Genomic DNA, 17858 nt, shown 5'->3' on the forward strand with positions numbered 1-17858 from the left:
ACACCTAATCTTAAAATGTTTTCAGTGTGGGTGCGAGTATACAAAGCGCTGTGTATGGAGCCAATCCGAGTATAATGAAAATCAATCACAAATTCTGGACGAAATTATCAAGGAAACCTCATATGGGTCTAGTTGAGTCGCATGGCAACGATGACACGGTGTACATGGTATCGCATAAGTTTTTTATCACAGACTTTTTTTTATAATTTCTGGTTGGTGATCGTTAATAAAAGGCGAAGAATGGACAAAATGGAAGGACGGCTATGGTACACCTGGGAATGAGTCAATTTTTAAGGGTTAAACTTCACCAAACAAGCCACACAGTGCTTTGTCTATGAGTGCTTCAGGTTATTGAACATGGAAGAAATCAATGATGGCAAGGAATATGTTCATGCACTTTGTAAACAGGATGCTGCAAATGATTTTGCATTTTCAACTCTTACATCTTCGAAAGGAAGAAATTATTAAAAGTGGGTTAAGTATGTTGTTCAATCACTTTAAAAGATAGTTCTTGCTGAGTAGTGAGGCTAGCATAGTACAAGGTGGAAATATAAAAATTATTGGCGAAATATTCGAGGAAAACCCGCAGGGGGTCTGGGTGTGTCGCAAGGCACTTTTTATTCTTAAACGAGCAATATGCGGTTAAAAAACTTATAATTAACAAGGAAAACGAACCAGTAAAGACTAGTAATTTATTTTTATAATTCTCCATGGCACAAAATCGCATTTTCAAAATTGAGCGGCATTAAATCCAGCGTCTCATTGGAGCGTCGCGTTGGCGGTGGATCGGCGGGGTTCATTTGTTCGAAACTTCGAGACGCGCTTGTCACAACTTCAACCTGATGATGAGCTTTTAAACTTTAAATCCGGAAAATTGTAAAGAAGAAATTTGTGAGTTGAACATTTTTTACAAAAAGAAAAAGAAAAATGAATCTATATACTCACCCAACCTTCATTTTTATCCTAGCCACCTGTCTTTTTCTTGCAATCACTTCAGATCACGCCCTGAGAATCTGATTGTTGAATACAGTTTATTTTTTCTTTAAATAATTTTCATTCGTAATTTAGTAGGATTATTAAAAAATCAGATAAGGATTATTTCAAGTATTAATCGTTCTAGTTTTATAAAAGAAGGTTTGTATTCGAAAAACGCCGTTGCGATGAGACGCAGCGCTCCCTGGCGGGCCCAAACGCCCGTCCGTCCGCCGAGGAGACGCCAGTCTGTGTACGCCCGTCGCTGATAACGCCGGCGCTCGGATTTTCTAAAAAACGTTCGAAGTTTTACTGGAGAGACCGCCGACGAGCTGGCGGCCGGCCGCCCCTTTTTTCCTAGAGGAGACGACGGCAGGGAGCAACACCGGGCAAGTGACAGGTGAGCGAGGATGGACGTATCCAACCTGTTGATTGTAAACACAACCCGGTTTTTTGGCATCTTTGCTATTCCAAAATAATATTTTACAGTCATTCAGCATTTTAACGCAATATTTATTCTCCAATCTGCCTCTATAAACATGCTTATAAGTGTCCCTTTCAGGATCTACACATTTAACAGAATTTGGCTCCCGCAGTGTATACGAATGAGATGTTCACTCATTCAAATTGGATAAATAAATATTAATAAAATTCTGAAATCTTCAGTTCTTTCAAATTCTGTGTGAACATATTAATACTTTTAGCTTGTCTAGCTTCTTTCTGTCTCAGTGTTTTTTGTGACATTGGATTTTTGTTTCGTTCGATTTCAAGTTCGCTGATCAGTTCTATTGATAGTTCGTTCATAAGTTTTCTTTTAACCGTTCAGTAATCAGTTTAATCAATAGTTCATTTTCATCAGTTCTTCGAACTGTTCGTTGATTAGTTCCTTCGATCGTTAGTTTATAGGTTCTTTTAACTGTTCAGTGATCAGTTCCATCAATAGTTCATTACATCCGTTCATTTAGCTGTTCGTTGATTAATTCTGTAGATCAACTTCATCGCTTCTTTTTATCGTTCATTGATTATATATTTCGTTTGATCGTCGGCTCTTTTAACCCTTTATTGGTCAGTTCTTTCGACGTTCATCATCGTTGCTTTGAACCGTTCACGGATCCGTTCTATCGATCGTTCGTTAATCGGTTCTTTTAACTGTTCCGTAATCAGTTTAATCAATAGTTCATTTCGTCCATTTTCCAACTGTTCGTTGGTTAGTTCTATCAATCGTTCGTTCATTGGTTCTGTTAATTGCTCATTGACTAGTTCTATAGTTCAACAGTGCGTCGTTCCTCGAAATCGTTCATTGATCAGTTCTACCCTCTGATTCATTACATCGATTCTTTAGACCGATCAATGATTAATTATTTTCGCTCCCTTGGACCGTTCTATCGATAGTTCGTTCATAGGTTCATTCTACTGTTCATCGATTCGTTCAATCTATTATAAGTTCATACTTTTCTTTTTTTTTTTGCATTAGCCGCTTTACCGCCATAGCCATGTTAACCATTGGTTCTTTGAAGTGTTCAGCAATCAGTTTAATCAATAGTTCATTTTCATCCGTTCTTCGAACTGTTCGTTGATTAGTTTCGTCGATCGTTAGTTTATAGGTTCTTTTAACTGTTTAGTGATCAGTTCCTAATCAGTTCTATCAATAGTTCATTTCATCCGTTCTTTTAGCTGTTCGTTGATTAGTTCTGTAGATCAACTTCATCGCTTCTTTTTAACCATTAATTGAATAATTATTTTGTTTTTGTACATTGCTTCTTTTTATTGTTCATTGGTTATATATTTCGTTTGATCGTCGGCTCTTTTAACCCTTTATTGATCAGTTCTTTTGACGTTCATCATCGTTGCTTTGAACCGTTCACGGATCCGTTCTATCGATCGTTCGTTAATCGGTTCTTTTAACTGTTCCGTGATCAGTTTAATCAATAGTTCATTTCATTCGTTCTTCCAACTGTTCTTTGGTTAGTTCTGTCGGTACACAGGTCGTTCATAGGTTCATTCAACCGTTCGTTGATCAGTTCTATCGATCATTGGTTCATAGTTTCTTTTAACTGTTCAGTAATTAGTTTAATCAATAGTTCATTTCGTCCGTTCTTCCAACTGTTCGTTGGTTAGTTCTATCAATCCTTCGTTCAATGGTTCTGTTAATTACTCATTGACTAGTTCTATAGTTCAACAGTGCGTCGTTCCTCGGAATCGTTCATTGATCAGTTCTACTCTCTGATTCATTACATCGGTTCTTTAGACCGATCAATGATTAATTATTTCGTTGGAACGTTCGTCGCTCCCTTGGATCGTTCTATCGATAGTTCGTTCGTAGGTTCATTCGACTGTTCATCGATTCGTTCAATCTATTATTAGTTCATACGTTTTTTTTGCATTAGCCGCTTTACCGCCATAGCCATGTTAACCATTGGTTCTTTTAAGTGTTCAGCAATCAGTTTAATCAATAGTTCATTTCATCCGTTCTTCCAACTGTTCATTGGTTAGTTCTATAGATACATAGGTTGTTCATAGGTTCACTCGACCGGTCATTGATTAGTTCTATCGATCGTTCGTTCGTTGGTTCTGTTAATTGCTCATTGACTAGTTCTATAGTTCAACAGTGCGTCGTTCCTCGGAACCATTCATAGATCAATTCTATCCACTGATTTGACACTTTTAACTGTTCATTGATCAGTTCTATCGATCGTTCTCTTGAGTTCTTGTACCCGTTCATTGATCAGCTTTATCTATAAATCTTGCGACTGTTCATTGATCAGTTATGTCGTAGTTATTTGGTTCTTTTAACTGTTCATCGATCAATGCTATCGATCGTTCGTTAATCGGGTTGTTAATTGATCAATTCGATTGATGGTTCGTTCATAGGTACATTCAACTGTTCAGTGATCGGTTCCATCAACAGTTCATTTCATCCGTACTTCCAGCTGTTCATTGATTAGTTCTGTCGATTGTCGGTTTCATCGCTTCTTTTAACTGTTCATTGAATAATTATTTCGTTCAATGTTTCTTCTTCCTGTTTTCGCATTTTTACAAGGTTTACCAAGTTTTTTACCCCCCCCCCATTTTCTCTCATTCCACCAATTGCATTGAATTTCGAGCAGTTGAGACCCCGAGTGCTAGATAATTGGACGCGTCGCGTCGTCCTAGCTCGCAGGCCGGAAAAAATTAGGTCAAACGAAACTGCCTAAACGGTGGGCCAATTACGTTCGTTAGCATTCATTTAACAAAGCAGTCGAAGTAATAATAAAAAATAACGTTAATAATGAAAAGTTTTTCATTGAATTTTTTTTTTGCACAAATCCTATCTCACGTCCAATTAATTCTAATTCCAGTACGGTAGAGACTGAATCGATGTTCAATTTAATCGATTCTCGACTGATTTTTACCCTAGAATATACATATATTTTCAACTTAATCGATTTTTAATTGAAAATGTCCCTAAAAGCGATATATCGTCATCCAATTACATCGATTCCCAAGTTTAAGAAAATAGATTTTCCTTGATTCACAGTGCATTGATCTTTCTACTTTTTCCTTCAATTTATTTAAATTTTGAAAATATTAATTAATGCACGAGGGAAAAGAGAGACTCGAGGCTTTTTATCTTATCTTTTTTTTTTTGTAATTTATCATTTTGCAAACTCAGAGTGCCGATGAGGCAATGGAGTTGTCGTCATGGGAAATATAGAGGTCGTTCTATAAAGTCGCCAATTCCTGGCCTCGGAAAAGGCTTCGTCCAGGATAATCTCAGATTCCTGGCCTCAAGAGACCAATCCGGATCATTCTGATGGCCCAGACCTGCGGGTTTCGCCCAATGTCCACCAGTGAGGATGGGTGCTTGGTTACTAGGCGGGCTATAGGTAGTGCTCACCATGATCGGATAGTTGTCAGTAGGGAAGTTTTACAAACATCGGATGATTGGCCGATAATATAATCATCAATGGAAAAAAAAATCATCCCTAATTGTTTTCTTGACCCCTTCAGAGTGCCGGTCACACCCCCGTGTCTGGAGCCACGTTTGGATGACAGTACACGGGTCATTCTTGTGTCACTGCTGTCCCATGTCAATTATTTATATTTGCATTCCCGTTCGTCTCATCGGCAAGGTTCCGCCAGTGCAGATCCATGAAAATATACATAACTAAATATGTCAACATTTCTCAATTTGCCGCTCGGCTTGGGATAACATTTGCACCGAAAATTTACGCAAAACGCACGTCCAATCACAGTGACACACTCGCTAATCTGATTTACGATGACAAACAAGGGACAGGATATTATTATCGCACGAATTAACAAATAAAAGATACCATCGTAGAACGATTGAAAGAACCGATCACTGATCGAATGTATAAATGAACAAAAAAACGATAAAACTAGTTTAAAAGGAAAAAGAACCTAACAACCAACAAAAACAGCAAAATCCATTGAGTGAATGAACTATTAAAATAATTGATGAAAAAACTAGCGATAGAACTAGTTCAAAAGAAAAAAAAGAACCTAGCAACCAACAAAAACTGCAAAAATCCTTGAGTGAACTACTAAAATAATTGATGAAAAAAATTAGCGATAGAACTGGTTCAAAAAAAGAACCTAGCAACCAACAAAAACAGCAAAAATCATTGAGTGAACTACTAAAATAATTGATGAAAAAACTGGCGATATAACTGGTTAAAAAAAAAAGAACCTTGCAACAAACAAAAACAGCAAAAACCATTGACTGAACTACTAAAATAATTGATGAAAAAATTGGCGATAGAACTGGTTCAAAAGAAAAAAAACCTAGCAATCAACGAAAACAGCAAAAACCAATTGAGTTAACTAGTAAAATATTTGATGAAAAAATGAGAGATAGAACTGGTTCAAGAGAAAAAAGAACCTAGCAACCACGAAAACAGCACAAAAAACCATTGAGTGAACTAGTAAAATAATAATTGAAGAAAAAACGAGCGATAGAACTGGCTTATTCAGTTCATAGGTTCATTCAACCGTTCATTGATTGAATAGTTCTAACCACTGATTTATTATTACATCGGTCTTTAGACCGATCAATGATTAATTTTTTCCTTGGAACGTTCGTCGCTCCTTTGCACCGTTCTATCGATCGTTCGTTCATTGGTTCTATTAATTGCTCATTGATTATATATTTTGTTTGATCCTTGGTTCGTCGGCTCTTTTTTACTGACTCAGTTCTTTCGACGTTCATTCATCGTCGGTTTGAACCGTTCATGGATTCGTTCTATCTGTCGTTAGTTCATCTGTTTTAACAGTTCATTTATAAATGCTAACGATCATTAGTTAATCGGTTCATTCAACCGTTTACTGATACATTAGATTGATAGTTCGTTCAAAGGTAATCAGTTTAAACAATAGTTCATTTCATCCGTTCTTCCAACTGTTCATTCGTAGTTCTATCGATTCATTGGTTCACTCGACCGGTCATTGATTAGTTCTATCGATCGTTCGTTCATTGGTTCTGTTAACTGCTGATTGACTAGTTCTATAGTTCAACCGTGCGTCGATCCTCGGAACCGTTCACTGATCAGTTCTATCTGCTGATTCATTACATCGGTTCTTTAGAGCGATCAATGTTTAATTCGTTCGTCGCTTTTTTGCACCTTTTTGTCGATAGTTCGCTCATAGGTCCATTGGACAGTTCATTAACTATGAAGTTCATTCGACTGTTCATTGATTCGATCTATCGATCGTTCGTTCATTGGTTCTATTAATCATTTTTTGTAATTTATCATTTTGCAAACTCGAGTGTCGATGAGGCAATGGAGTCCATGGGAAATGTATTTCTGACTCATGCTGCTGTTTAATAAACACCAATCCGGATAATTTTGGCGCCTCAAAGAACCATTGAGTGAACCAGTAAAATAATTGATGAAAAAATGAACGATAGAACTGGTTCAAAAGAAAATAGATGCTAGCAACCAACAAAACAGCAAAAATCCATTCAATGAACTAGTAAAATAATGGAAGAAAAAACGAGCGTTTTTGATCCCAGACATAAAATACTCGTATTTTTCATCTCTACTGTCAACTGGGTACCATCCACTCCTCATCATAGTTCCTACTCCTGGTCGGCCTTATGACCTGCCTTGTACGGATGCCTAGACTCGTCTGCACTGTCACTGATGACAGTGTTATTAGTACATCATCGCTAACAATATATACTCTAAAAACAAGATTGGTCTAAGAACTAACTGTGAGGAGGTCGTGCATTTACATACTTAAGAGTTTATTGGGTGTTTATTTTATTCCTTTGTGCGTGATTATATATGTAGGATTCATTCAATTCTTGGTCCACAAAATGCACTACATATCAATTTGTTAATTATAAGGTTAAATTTTTTTTTCAGATGTCGATCGATGAGACGAGTCGGAACGGCGGCGGAAGCACGGCGAAACGCCGCGGACCCCTCCGCAGATTTCTCTCACTGGGGACGAAACGAGAAACGGCTTTCCTACCGTCGCCTTCTCATACCAAGGCTTCGATCCCCGACACGTCTCTCGTCCTGGAGGAACGCCGCGAGCAGATGAAGGACCCGGACTGGAAGAGGTCCGCAAGGTTTCGCTTCCCGCCGCTCAGCCCGAAACGTGTCTCTTTCCTTCCGAGCCCGTCCGATACAGACAGCGAGTACGAGGTCATCGGCCGGTTCAGAAGTGAGTCAATTAGATATCCTCATAAGATCTGATAGCGAAGTAGTCATTAAAGCATTAGCATGTAAAAATTAGTCATTGAAATAATCCAAAATCTCCAAAACCTGGGGAAACACAACAACCTGACGTTATCTTGGGTGCCAATTCTTCAGTATCCACAGATTTTCAAAGTTGAGTTTTTGAGCATTTTAGTTTTGACTCTTTTCGAAACCTGCAGTTTTTTGGACCTGGATAAGTGGAACCTGGGTCAGTTAGAACCTGGATAAGCGACAGAAGTGTTGAGGTCCCGTCACTCTTGGGGCTCAAATCCTTAGTCATTGACAAATCCTGATCTCCTTAAGTGAAATCCACATTAAAGTGACCGTCACATCATCACAAACGACACACATGAAACGGGCAAATCGAAAGATTTTGCTGTTTCTTGACAAATGCACCGCTCATACAAATGCCTGAGCTGAGAATGTAATCATCGTAATCATCAACCTTCAATCACTGGGTGAAAAATTGGTAAGTGCAAAACCTCCATAAGTGACATCTGAGGGCATACTTTTTGCAGATAATTATTGCGTGTTCAAGATCATCTTTCATAAGCATCTTTCGCAATTGCTATTCTCGCACTTTCCAATGTAGGTACGCGGCACAGATCCCATGGTTCGCCCTGCGTCTAATAATTATTGTACAGTACTTCTTTGTTATTCCGGAATTATAAAACTCAGGATACCGATTGATGTTGGGGTTTGTGGATGTAAAAAATGCTCCTGTGTTCAGGTTTTCGTTTTCTTTATTCCATTTTTGTTTCACAATCTTCTTGATTTCTGGCTTTTCTTGGAGGGAGTACGAATAGCTAGAAGCTTAGCTACCCCATCAACCATCGTGTTACCCCCAATACCAGAGCGGCCTCGCACCCAAAAGAATACGGTTTTCACCCCTTTGTTCTTTTTCAGATCGAGAACTCTTTTTGCCCAAAAGATCAGATAGCTGCTAACGGTTTTAAGATTTATGTTTTTTAAGCCATCCAACGCACTTTTCGAGTCTGACATTATTCGGAAATACAGGGATGTGATCAAGAAGCGGCTCCATCATGAAAGCAGACTAGTAAAGATGGAAAAATGGATGTACAAATGGGAGAATCGACGGTCCCACAGAGGAAAGGGCAGAACCACTTTTGAGTACTTCCCAGTGCGAATGTCATCCTTATGGATTAAGCCCAACTTTTGGCTTCCCAGTTCCTGAGTGGCCATGGAAACTTCAGGTCATATTTGCACAGATTCCGCCTGTCTCTGCAACCTGCGGAAGGTGCGACGCGAACCAGGATATGGAACATGTCCTGCCCTATTCCACTGTGCACAGTCTTCTAAATATGCGTCTACCAGAGATTTTATGTTTTCCTAGATTTTTTTTTAACACATCGATATTTAAAAAATGTTATTTTTTTATAGGTATCACTGTTCAAGGATTAATTTCTTAGGACAAAATTGGAAGCAAATCGTTAATACGTAAAATTAGTGGATCTCTAATTTGTGAAGAGTTTAGTTTTGACTGTCTTTTGGAAACCTGCATTTTTTTTTGCACCAGCCTAACAAATTGATCGTTGTTTTCTTGAATTAAGTCCTTTTTAAGGTAGCAAGATTTTTTCGAATTGTTTTTGTGATTTCTTTAATAAGACGTTGGGGTAGTTTTTCGAAGTTGGGTGGGAAATCCGGGGAGGAGCGGGCTGTATCCCGGCGCCGCCGCCGTCCAGCCTTCGGGAGCCGCCCCCGGGAGCCCAGTACAACCGAGGCTTTCCGGCGGAACGCTCGTCGGCCGGAATCGAGAGAAGGAAGAGAGAGAGAGAGAGCGAGAGAGAGAAAGAGGAAAAAAGTCGGAAACGGGACGGCAGATTTCGCGCTCGTGGTCGTCCAGGGCCGGGCGCGGACACCCGTCGCTCTGCGACTAAAATGCTCATCAGATGGAAGAACAAGGACAAACAGCAGGGCTCAGGGAAGGCGCAGACGGCCACCAAGAAAAAGAGGAAATTCGGCGGGAGGGAAGGTTAGTACAGCCTCAGCCTCCGCCTCCGCCGATGATGGCGGGGGTGCGGCATCGATCCGCTCATCATCCTCCCTCTCGGCCTCGGAAAAATCTTCACATCCATTCGCTTTTCCCACACCCTCCTAGAACCTACCTACTTGGGTCAACTCAATCTCGCTTCGCGTTCAACGCCGTCACATCATTTACTATTTAAAACTTTAAAAATACAAATTTTTCAAACCCCACTCATCTCTTGACACATATCGGTCCGCAGACAACGCACATTGCACGTGTTTATGCAATTTTTAATTCGGTCAAACATGCCTCCTTATCCTTCAGACCACACAACACAACACTAAGTAAAAAAAATCGTTTTTCGTCTGTACAGAAGTTATGACAGAAAACAGAAGCTCAAAAGATAATAATGATACCCAAAAGCCCATAAATTAAAAGCAGGAGCTGAAAAATTCTTCCGATTAAATCGTTACTTCTATTTTAAAACATCTCGTATTCACATAATTCTTTATAATCGTTAATTCGTCATTTTTATCTTTCGCTAATCACTTTGTTATTTACGACGTGATGAATTATACCATCGTTCGTTCATGGATTCTTTAGTTAATTGATCAGTTCTGTCGTTCTTTCGTTCGTTTGGATCTTTTTTGTATAAATCCCATATTTACATTTCAGTAATTCGTAGTTTGGGATCTGATCTTAAATAATTTATCCGGTTCTTCCATTCAATTGTCAATTCATTAATTTTTTTTTAACAAGTAAAAGTGGAATTATAATGTATATGGGTCTGTCGTTCATGAATTCGTTCGTCTATCGATTCGTCGGCCATTCATTCGTTCGTTTATAATCTGTTCATTGATAATATCAATCGTTCTTTCGTTAGTTCTTCCCATCTTTTGTTTAGTAAATGATAAATTAATAATTTTTTCTCGTTCGTTAATTCATTCTAATGTTTATTATTTTGTTCGGCAATCAGTTCTTCAATGATTCGTTCGTATCATTAATTCGTTCGTTCATTATCTGTTCATTGATAATTTCAACCGTTCTTTCGTCAATTCTTTCCATCTTTTGTTTATTAAATGTTAAATTAATAATTTTTCTCGTTCGTTAGTTCATTATAATGTTTATTCTTTTGTTCGGCAATCAGTTCTTCAATGATTCGATCGAATCAATAATTCGTTCGTTCATTATCTGTTCATTGATAATTTCAATCGTTCTTTCGTTAGTTCTTTCCATCTTTTATTTATTAAATGATAAATTAATAATTTTTATGGTTCGTTACTTTATTCGTTTGTTCTTTTGTTCTCCATCGGTTCTTCAATCGTTTGATCAACTCTGTAATTCGTTCGTTCATTATCAGTTCATTGATAATTTCAATCGCTCTTTTGTCAGTTCCTTCCATCTTTTGTGTATTAAATGATCAATTAATAATTTTTATGGTTCGTTAATTCATTCGTTTGTTCTTTTTTTACTCCATCGGTTCTTCAATCATTCGATCAACTCTATAATTCGTTCGTTCATTATCAGTTCATTGATAATTTCAATCGCTCTTTTGTCAGTTCCTTCCATCTTTTGTGTATTAAATGATAAATTAATAATTTTTATGGTTCGTTAATTCATTCGTTTGTTCTTTTTTTACTCCATCGGTTCTCCAATCATTCGATCAACTCTATAATTCGTTCGTTCATTATCTGTTCATCGATAATTTCAATCGCTCTTTCGTGAGTTGCTTCCATCTTTTGTTTATTAAATGATAAATTAATAATTTTTATGGTTCGTTAATTTATTCGTTTGTTCTTTTGTTCTCCATCGGTTCTTCAATCATTCGATCAACTCTATAATTCGTTCGTTCATTATCAGTTCATTGATAATTTCAATCGCTCTTTTGCCAGTTCCTTCCATCTTTTGTTTATTTAATGATAAATTAATAATTTTTGTGGTTCGTTTGTTCTTTTTTTGCTCCATTGGTTTTTCAATCATTCGATCAACTCTATAATTCGTTCGTTCATTATCATCATTTGATAATTTCACTCGCTCTTTTGTCAGTTCCTTCCATCTTTTGTTTATTAAATGATAAATTAATAATTTTTATCGTTCGTTAATTCATTTGTTCTACCTTTTCTTTGTAAAATCTTACGGTATTTGAAAACTTTATTACACTCAACTGATAAAGTAATATTTCCCACACGTTTTTGTCGGTGGTGGGTTGTGGTGGATTTTTTCTTTCGATTTTTCCACCCTCGTCGTCGAGGGGCGGGGGTTGTCGGAACGGAGCTTAAAGTTCATAAAAGTCGGATTATTTTCAAAAAGACCTTTTAAGACTACAACATAAAAAAACACCGACATCTTACCGGCTCATTTTGATATTTGAATCTTCGTTTTTAAACGATAGTCCAAAATGGTTTTGGAGGCTTTTTTCCCACCCTGGGCTGGACTTTTTGGCTTTGTATTTTTAAAAAAAATATTTATATATATATATTTTTTTTTAATTTGTCCCCCTAACGGCGATCCCTTGCGTCCGCCACGCCCATCATCAGAGGCGGCGCACTCGTGCCGCGGGAGGCAACAAGTGTTCCAGTCGTGTCTACAACACGGTCAAGGAAAGTTCTTAGGGTTTTTTTTTGTAAAATGTAGTGCTTTTACTCGTGCCTTAAAAAATTAAAAAAAGGAATACAATAAAAAGAAAAATGTACAATAAATACGGGTAGATTAAAAAAATTTAAATTTTGTTTTTTGTTTTCACCAAAACTCGACACCGATGTCATGTTCGTTTTGCGTCAGTGCGTCTCCCTGGGTGAGTTTTGCCACTTGTCTTTTTCCCACTGCCAGCTTATTTTAATTTTCCCACCCCAATTTGACTGTTTTCCCCCCTCGGTCACCTCCTCAGCAGGAGTCGTATGTAGGTCAGAGGGTCACGCCACACCCTGTCCCACCCCCTCGCCTTTCCCTCAGGTCCATCAACCCCCGTGGGGGTCCGTCTGCACTCGCTCCACTTCGCCCGATTAATAAACCAGACTCCGGTCGGAATTTACAGGACGGCCGGCACAGGGCTCACAACCCCCAAGGGGTGAGATTACATTAGCCGGCGAACAACCCCTTTCCGCCGAACTTCCCAATGATGACAACAAACAATATATCCAAAAATGGGCCTATCTTGTTTCCCCTTTAAAAAAGTACTAAATTATATTGAAATAAAACTATAAAACCATCCCTAACTGTAAAACCCACACCCCCTCAAACTGAAAAAAAAACACAAAAAACTTTTCCCTTATACTCAGTCAATTAACTGCCTTTCAAATGTTAAATATAAAAAATTAAACTAAACAATCAACTTCCGGCTCGACTCGTCTCGCTTGACCATCCTCCGGACACCGGCTCAAATGGGGTTACGTTTCGCGGAAGCCTACGTTCTCATTATGACGATCAGTGCTGTCACATATTATCAGTATTGACCGTTGTCTTTAGTGCAGTCATTTGGTTTTGATCCATAGTTCCGTCGTTTCCGATTATTATGCCTGTCAGACGCGCTTCTCGCCGTCTTCAGTGCTGGGCCTTATCTGGATGTTCATGTTTTTTTTCCTTCTGCTTCCTCTTTTGTTTCTTAGTTTTCATTATTGTGGGCTTTAATTCGGAGTTAGGTTTCTTTGTTTTAACCTTCATCACTTTATTGTTTAACCCCTCGGTCAATTCACAAGGTTTCTCTCTCTGAAAAGTTTGTTAAAAGCATCGGTCGTAACCCTCTTAATGTGCTCCTCTTTTTTAACTGATCATATTCTTTATTATCATTTTTATTTTAATAAATTACTTCCACACTCCAGAGTACTCATTATTCCTCGTGGTAATTTGGTGTAATCCCCTTTATTCGCGCTAATAAATTATATCCACACTTCCTTCACACTACCCTCATTGATCTCTATGTTCCTCGTGGTGATGGGGATATGCACCCTTTCGCGCTAATAAATTACATCCACACTCCAAAGTACTCATTATTCCTCGTGGTAATTCGGGATAATCCCCTCTATAAGCGCTAATAAATTACATCCACACTCCAGAGTACTCATTATTCCTCGTGGTAATTTGGGATAACCCCCTCTATTCGCGCTAATAAATTACATCCACACTTCCTCCACACTACCCCCATTGTACTCTATATTCCTCGTGGTAATTGGGGATATGCCCCCATTCGCGGTAATAAATTACATCCACACACCTGCATTCCTTCACACTACTATAGTTGGTCACCATCATCGACAGGACAATTGGAATAGATTTGGACGATCGATAAAAATATCATGAAACACCCTCACCTAATGATGATATTAAATGGTCATGATCCCTAATAATATATAAATCATTTCATGCTATGGGATGAATGTGATGCTGTTTACTCTCTATTTCAATGTTTGTCAAGCTGATAAAAAAAAATCGCAATGATCATTATGGCGACAACGTGGGTTATGACGAGACGTATTTTTCCGTGTAGGAAAAAATCTATGACATCCACATGATATCGGACATAGTAATTTTTCAATGTATTCAATTAACACCTCTCGACTGTTATAAAAAAATGACAACAATTATCCTGATGGCAGCTTGGATTATTGCATAAAGGGAGTTATCCATAATTACTCCGAGAAATATCATCAAGTACCCTATGGTAGTGAGGAGGAAGACTGCTGGTGAGTGGATGTAATTTATTAGCGCGAATGGAGGGGTTTAACCCAAATTACCCCGAGGAATAAAGAGTACTCTGGAGTGTGGAGGAAGTTGTGGAAGTTGGAAAATAAAGATCCGTAAGGGACAGGGTTAGGGTTATGCTAGGATTAATGACAGGTTAGTTTAGGTAGTGATAGATCAGAGAAGGGTTAGACAAGGTTAAGTTTTTGTTGGAAATAGTGTAAGGTTAAAGCTAAAAATTAAATTTATTAAAATAATATGGCTTTGAGAATCACCCATCTCCGGTGCTAAAACACCGGAGTCAGACCTCAGGCTGTCCGTCCCACTTGCGATGAAGGTGCTTCAGGGGCTATAAACAGCTAGGTCATTACACAGAACTTTAAGATAAAACTGAAGTTGTGGTATCACCCAGACAATCATATCTTTCATAGATCTGGTAGTGTATAGAAAGGCACCCTTCGCGATTCCGTCTACATGGTCATAGAATTTTTCAAGAAATGAAACGCTGTTGGTTCAGATATTCTATCGTGGGATCATCTGATTACAGACCAACTTTTATAGGTTTTGATTGTTGATATCTGTTTCGTTCTTGGCGGGTTCTTCCGACCCTTGGCCAATTCTTCCGTACTGTCCACCTGCGGACACATCGAGCAACTTTTCTCTGCATTAGCCCAAAAGACAGTGTCCTTGTGTCAGATCCTTATACATGGACTCTTTTGGGGCTCAGGAATGGCATCGTTCCATTAACTGTGACACATCGAACAACCTTTCTCTACATTGGCCCAATAAAGTGTTTTTGTGTCATCCTCGCATGGCCTGTTAAACGTGTGAGGATGCCCTTTCAGGAGTCAGGTCATTATACATGGACTCTTGATCAGCCGATAATGACAGAGCAATATTTATATTTTTTTATTGTTGATATGTGCTTCGTCCTTGGCGGGTTCTTCCGACCCTTGGTCCACTCTTCCGTACCTTCCACCTGAGGACAGTGGTGACCACCCCGTTTTTACCCCTTTCACCGTCCTTAGCCCGGGGGGTGCGGTCGTGGACGGGCGCGGGCGATTGCGCCGTGACCTCCCCCGTCCCGGCGCCGAATCGACCTGAGGGAGAGCAAGGAGGGCAGAAGCTGTCGGTACATGGCCCTCCCGTCCTCATGTGCTCCAAATGCAGTCAATGCTGTAACGGAAGCCCTACCAGGCAGAATAACGGTAAATATTAACGTGAATTTACAGCTTTGCGACCGACGATCCTTCCTCCTTACGTCTTACATTAAATGGAAAATACGCTTTTTTTTAAGTTATTTATTTTCTCTTTCTACAATCCACTCCTTCACCCTAAGAGATAGACACAAAACCATCGATGCCGACCCTGATGAAGAGCCTGATCAGAAAATGCAAAAAAAAAAGCCCACGGAAACCCACAACTCCTAGTGGTTACCACACGAACCGGAAACATGCCAATCAAACCTTCTTACAGTAAATTTTTGAAAACCAAAAATACGACCAGTTTAGCTTTGGACAATCGCCTTTCCCAAAATTCACAAATTGGTCGAGAGACCATGTGGTATCGTTTCACCCATCCAACAAAAAAACTCACCCCGACCCTTACGGACCCTGTATATAAATCCTATAATTTGTATAAATACACCAACGTGTCTCTCCCTCTTTATTTCAAATATGAATTTGGATGGTCTATAATGTTCGCTGCCATTGAAACATTATTTTAAAAAAATTCAATATTTATTTATTATTTAATTGCTTAAAGCCAGCAACAAGTGGCCCAGGGCGAGAGGCACGACACCCTGTATATAAAAGAAACACGTTTGATTTCCATGATTGTTTTTCCCTTTAACCTAATGACCAATATTTTATTTTTTAAATCACGTATATGTACAAAATATTCGGCTTTAATAAGTCTGTTGGTCGTGTTCGTTTGTAAAAAAAATTCAAAACAACAACAAAAAAGGTATCGGCTTGGCATGTCCGAACGGCAAATTGCAAATCAAACAGAAACGAGCGTGGAAAATTAATTGGGTCTAGTCAACCAGAAAAGTAACAAAAACAAAAATATAACGACCTTGTCGCCTATCAAACAACGACGACTTGAGTGTTTGAAAGATAAACGATCCTAGATAATTATCTGGGTCTCGGTCACATAGTGAGAAGATCAGATCAGAAATAACTGCGAGCCACATAAATTAAACACGACCTCAACTCCGAGAAAAACTACAGCAACCGACGTTAAGAAAAATATAAGGGATCGTCGTGTAAAAAGTGGGCGAAGGCCAGATTTTGGGGAATCGACGATGGCGTGACCACAACAACGCGAACAACGTCGACGAGACAACAACCATTCGAACAACAACAACAAGGTGAAAAACAACCACGGAGAAAACGACTACGACGACCACGAAACTACATCAACAACGAGATCATAACTCGAAAAACAACAACGTGAAAAACAACCACGACGATCACACGTTTAGAAAAATATAAAGGATAGTAGTGTAAAATGTGGGTCAAGGCCGGATTTTCGACGTGACAACAACACCACAACAACAGGAAGAAAAATATGACTATCACACGTTTAGAAAAATATCAAGGGGCAAGGTCGGATTTTGAGATAAATCCGTCGTCGTGACAACAACAACAACCACTCGAACAACAACGACGTCAAAAACAACAACGTTAATCACACGTTTAGAAAAAATATGAAGGACAGCAGTGTAGAAAGTGGGCCAAGGACGGATTTTATGATAAATCGTCGTCGACGTGACGACAACGCGAACAACAGCGACGACGACTAGACAACAACAACCACTCGAACAACAACGACGTGAAAAACAACGACGTTTATCACACGTTTAGAAAAAATATAAAGGACAGCAGTGTAGAAAGTGGGCCAAGGACGGATTTTGGGATAAATCGACGTCGACGTGACAACAACGCGAACAACAGCGACGATGACTAGACAACAACAACCACTCGAACAACAACGACGTGAAAAACAACAACGTTAATCACACGTTTAGAAAAAATATGAAGGACAGCAGTGTAGAAAGTGGGCCAAGGACGGATTTTGGGTTAAACCGATTTCGACGTGACAACAACAACGCGAACAACAAGAACAACGATCAGACTACAACAACAACAACAACCACGCGAACGAAAACAACGAAGACTGTAACACGTTCGAAAAATATAAAGGATAGGAGTGTAAAAAGTGGGCCAAGGCCGGATTTTCGACGTGACAACACCACAACAACGCGAACAAAAATATGACTATCACACGTTTAGAAAAATATAAAGGGGTAAGGTCGGATTTTGGGATAAAGACGTCGACGTGACAACAACAACGACGACGTCAAAAACAACGACGTTGATCACACGTTTAGAAAAAATATAAAGGACAGCAGTGTAGAAAGTGGCCAAGGACGAATTTTGGGTTAAATCGATTTCGACATGACAACAACAACGCGAACAACAAGAACAACGACTAGACTACGACAACAA

The 17858-nt window shown here is 38.9% G+C and overlaps 1 protein-coding gene across 21 annotated transcripts in view; it reads left to right on the forward strand.

Moving 5' to 3' along the window:
• The first annotated feature begins 1198 nt into the window (after positions 1-1198).
• The window catches only part of LOC106670817 (coiled-coil domain-containing protein CG32809), an 80956-nt gene continuing 64296 nt past the window's right edge, over positions 1199-17858 (forward strand). For 13 of the 21 annotated variants that reach the window (XR_002910446.1, XR_002910447.1, XR_002910449.1 and 10 more), the window contains exons 1-2: positions 1199-1372; positions 7344-7647. Coding sequence is in view for 17 of the 21 variants with exons in the window: in XM_014401428.2 (XP_014256914.1) it covers positions 7344-7647 (304 nt within the window). In the remaining 4 variants the exon portion in view is untranslated. Of the gene's footprint in view, positions 1373-7343; positions 7648-9430; positions 9676-12379; positions 12464-15265; positions 15555-17858 lie in introns of those variants that run through there. The other 8 variants (XM_024227691.1, XM_024227692.1, XM_024227699.1 and 5 more) reach the window with 4 other exon arrangements.

Source organism: Cimex lectularius, unplaced genomic scaffold, assembly GCF_000648675.2.
Source record: "Cimex lectularius strain Harlan isolate CLEC.00 unplaced genomic scaffold, Clec_2.1 scaffold252, whole genome shotgun sequence".
Taxonomy (NCBI): domain Eukaryota; kingdom Metazoa; phylum Arthropoda; class Insecta; order Hemiptera; family Cimicidae; genus Cimex; species Cimex lectularius.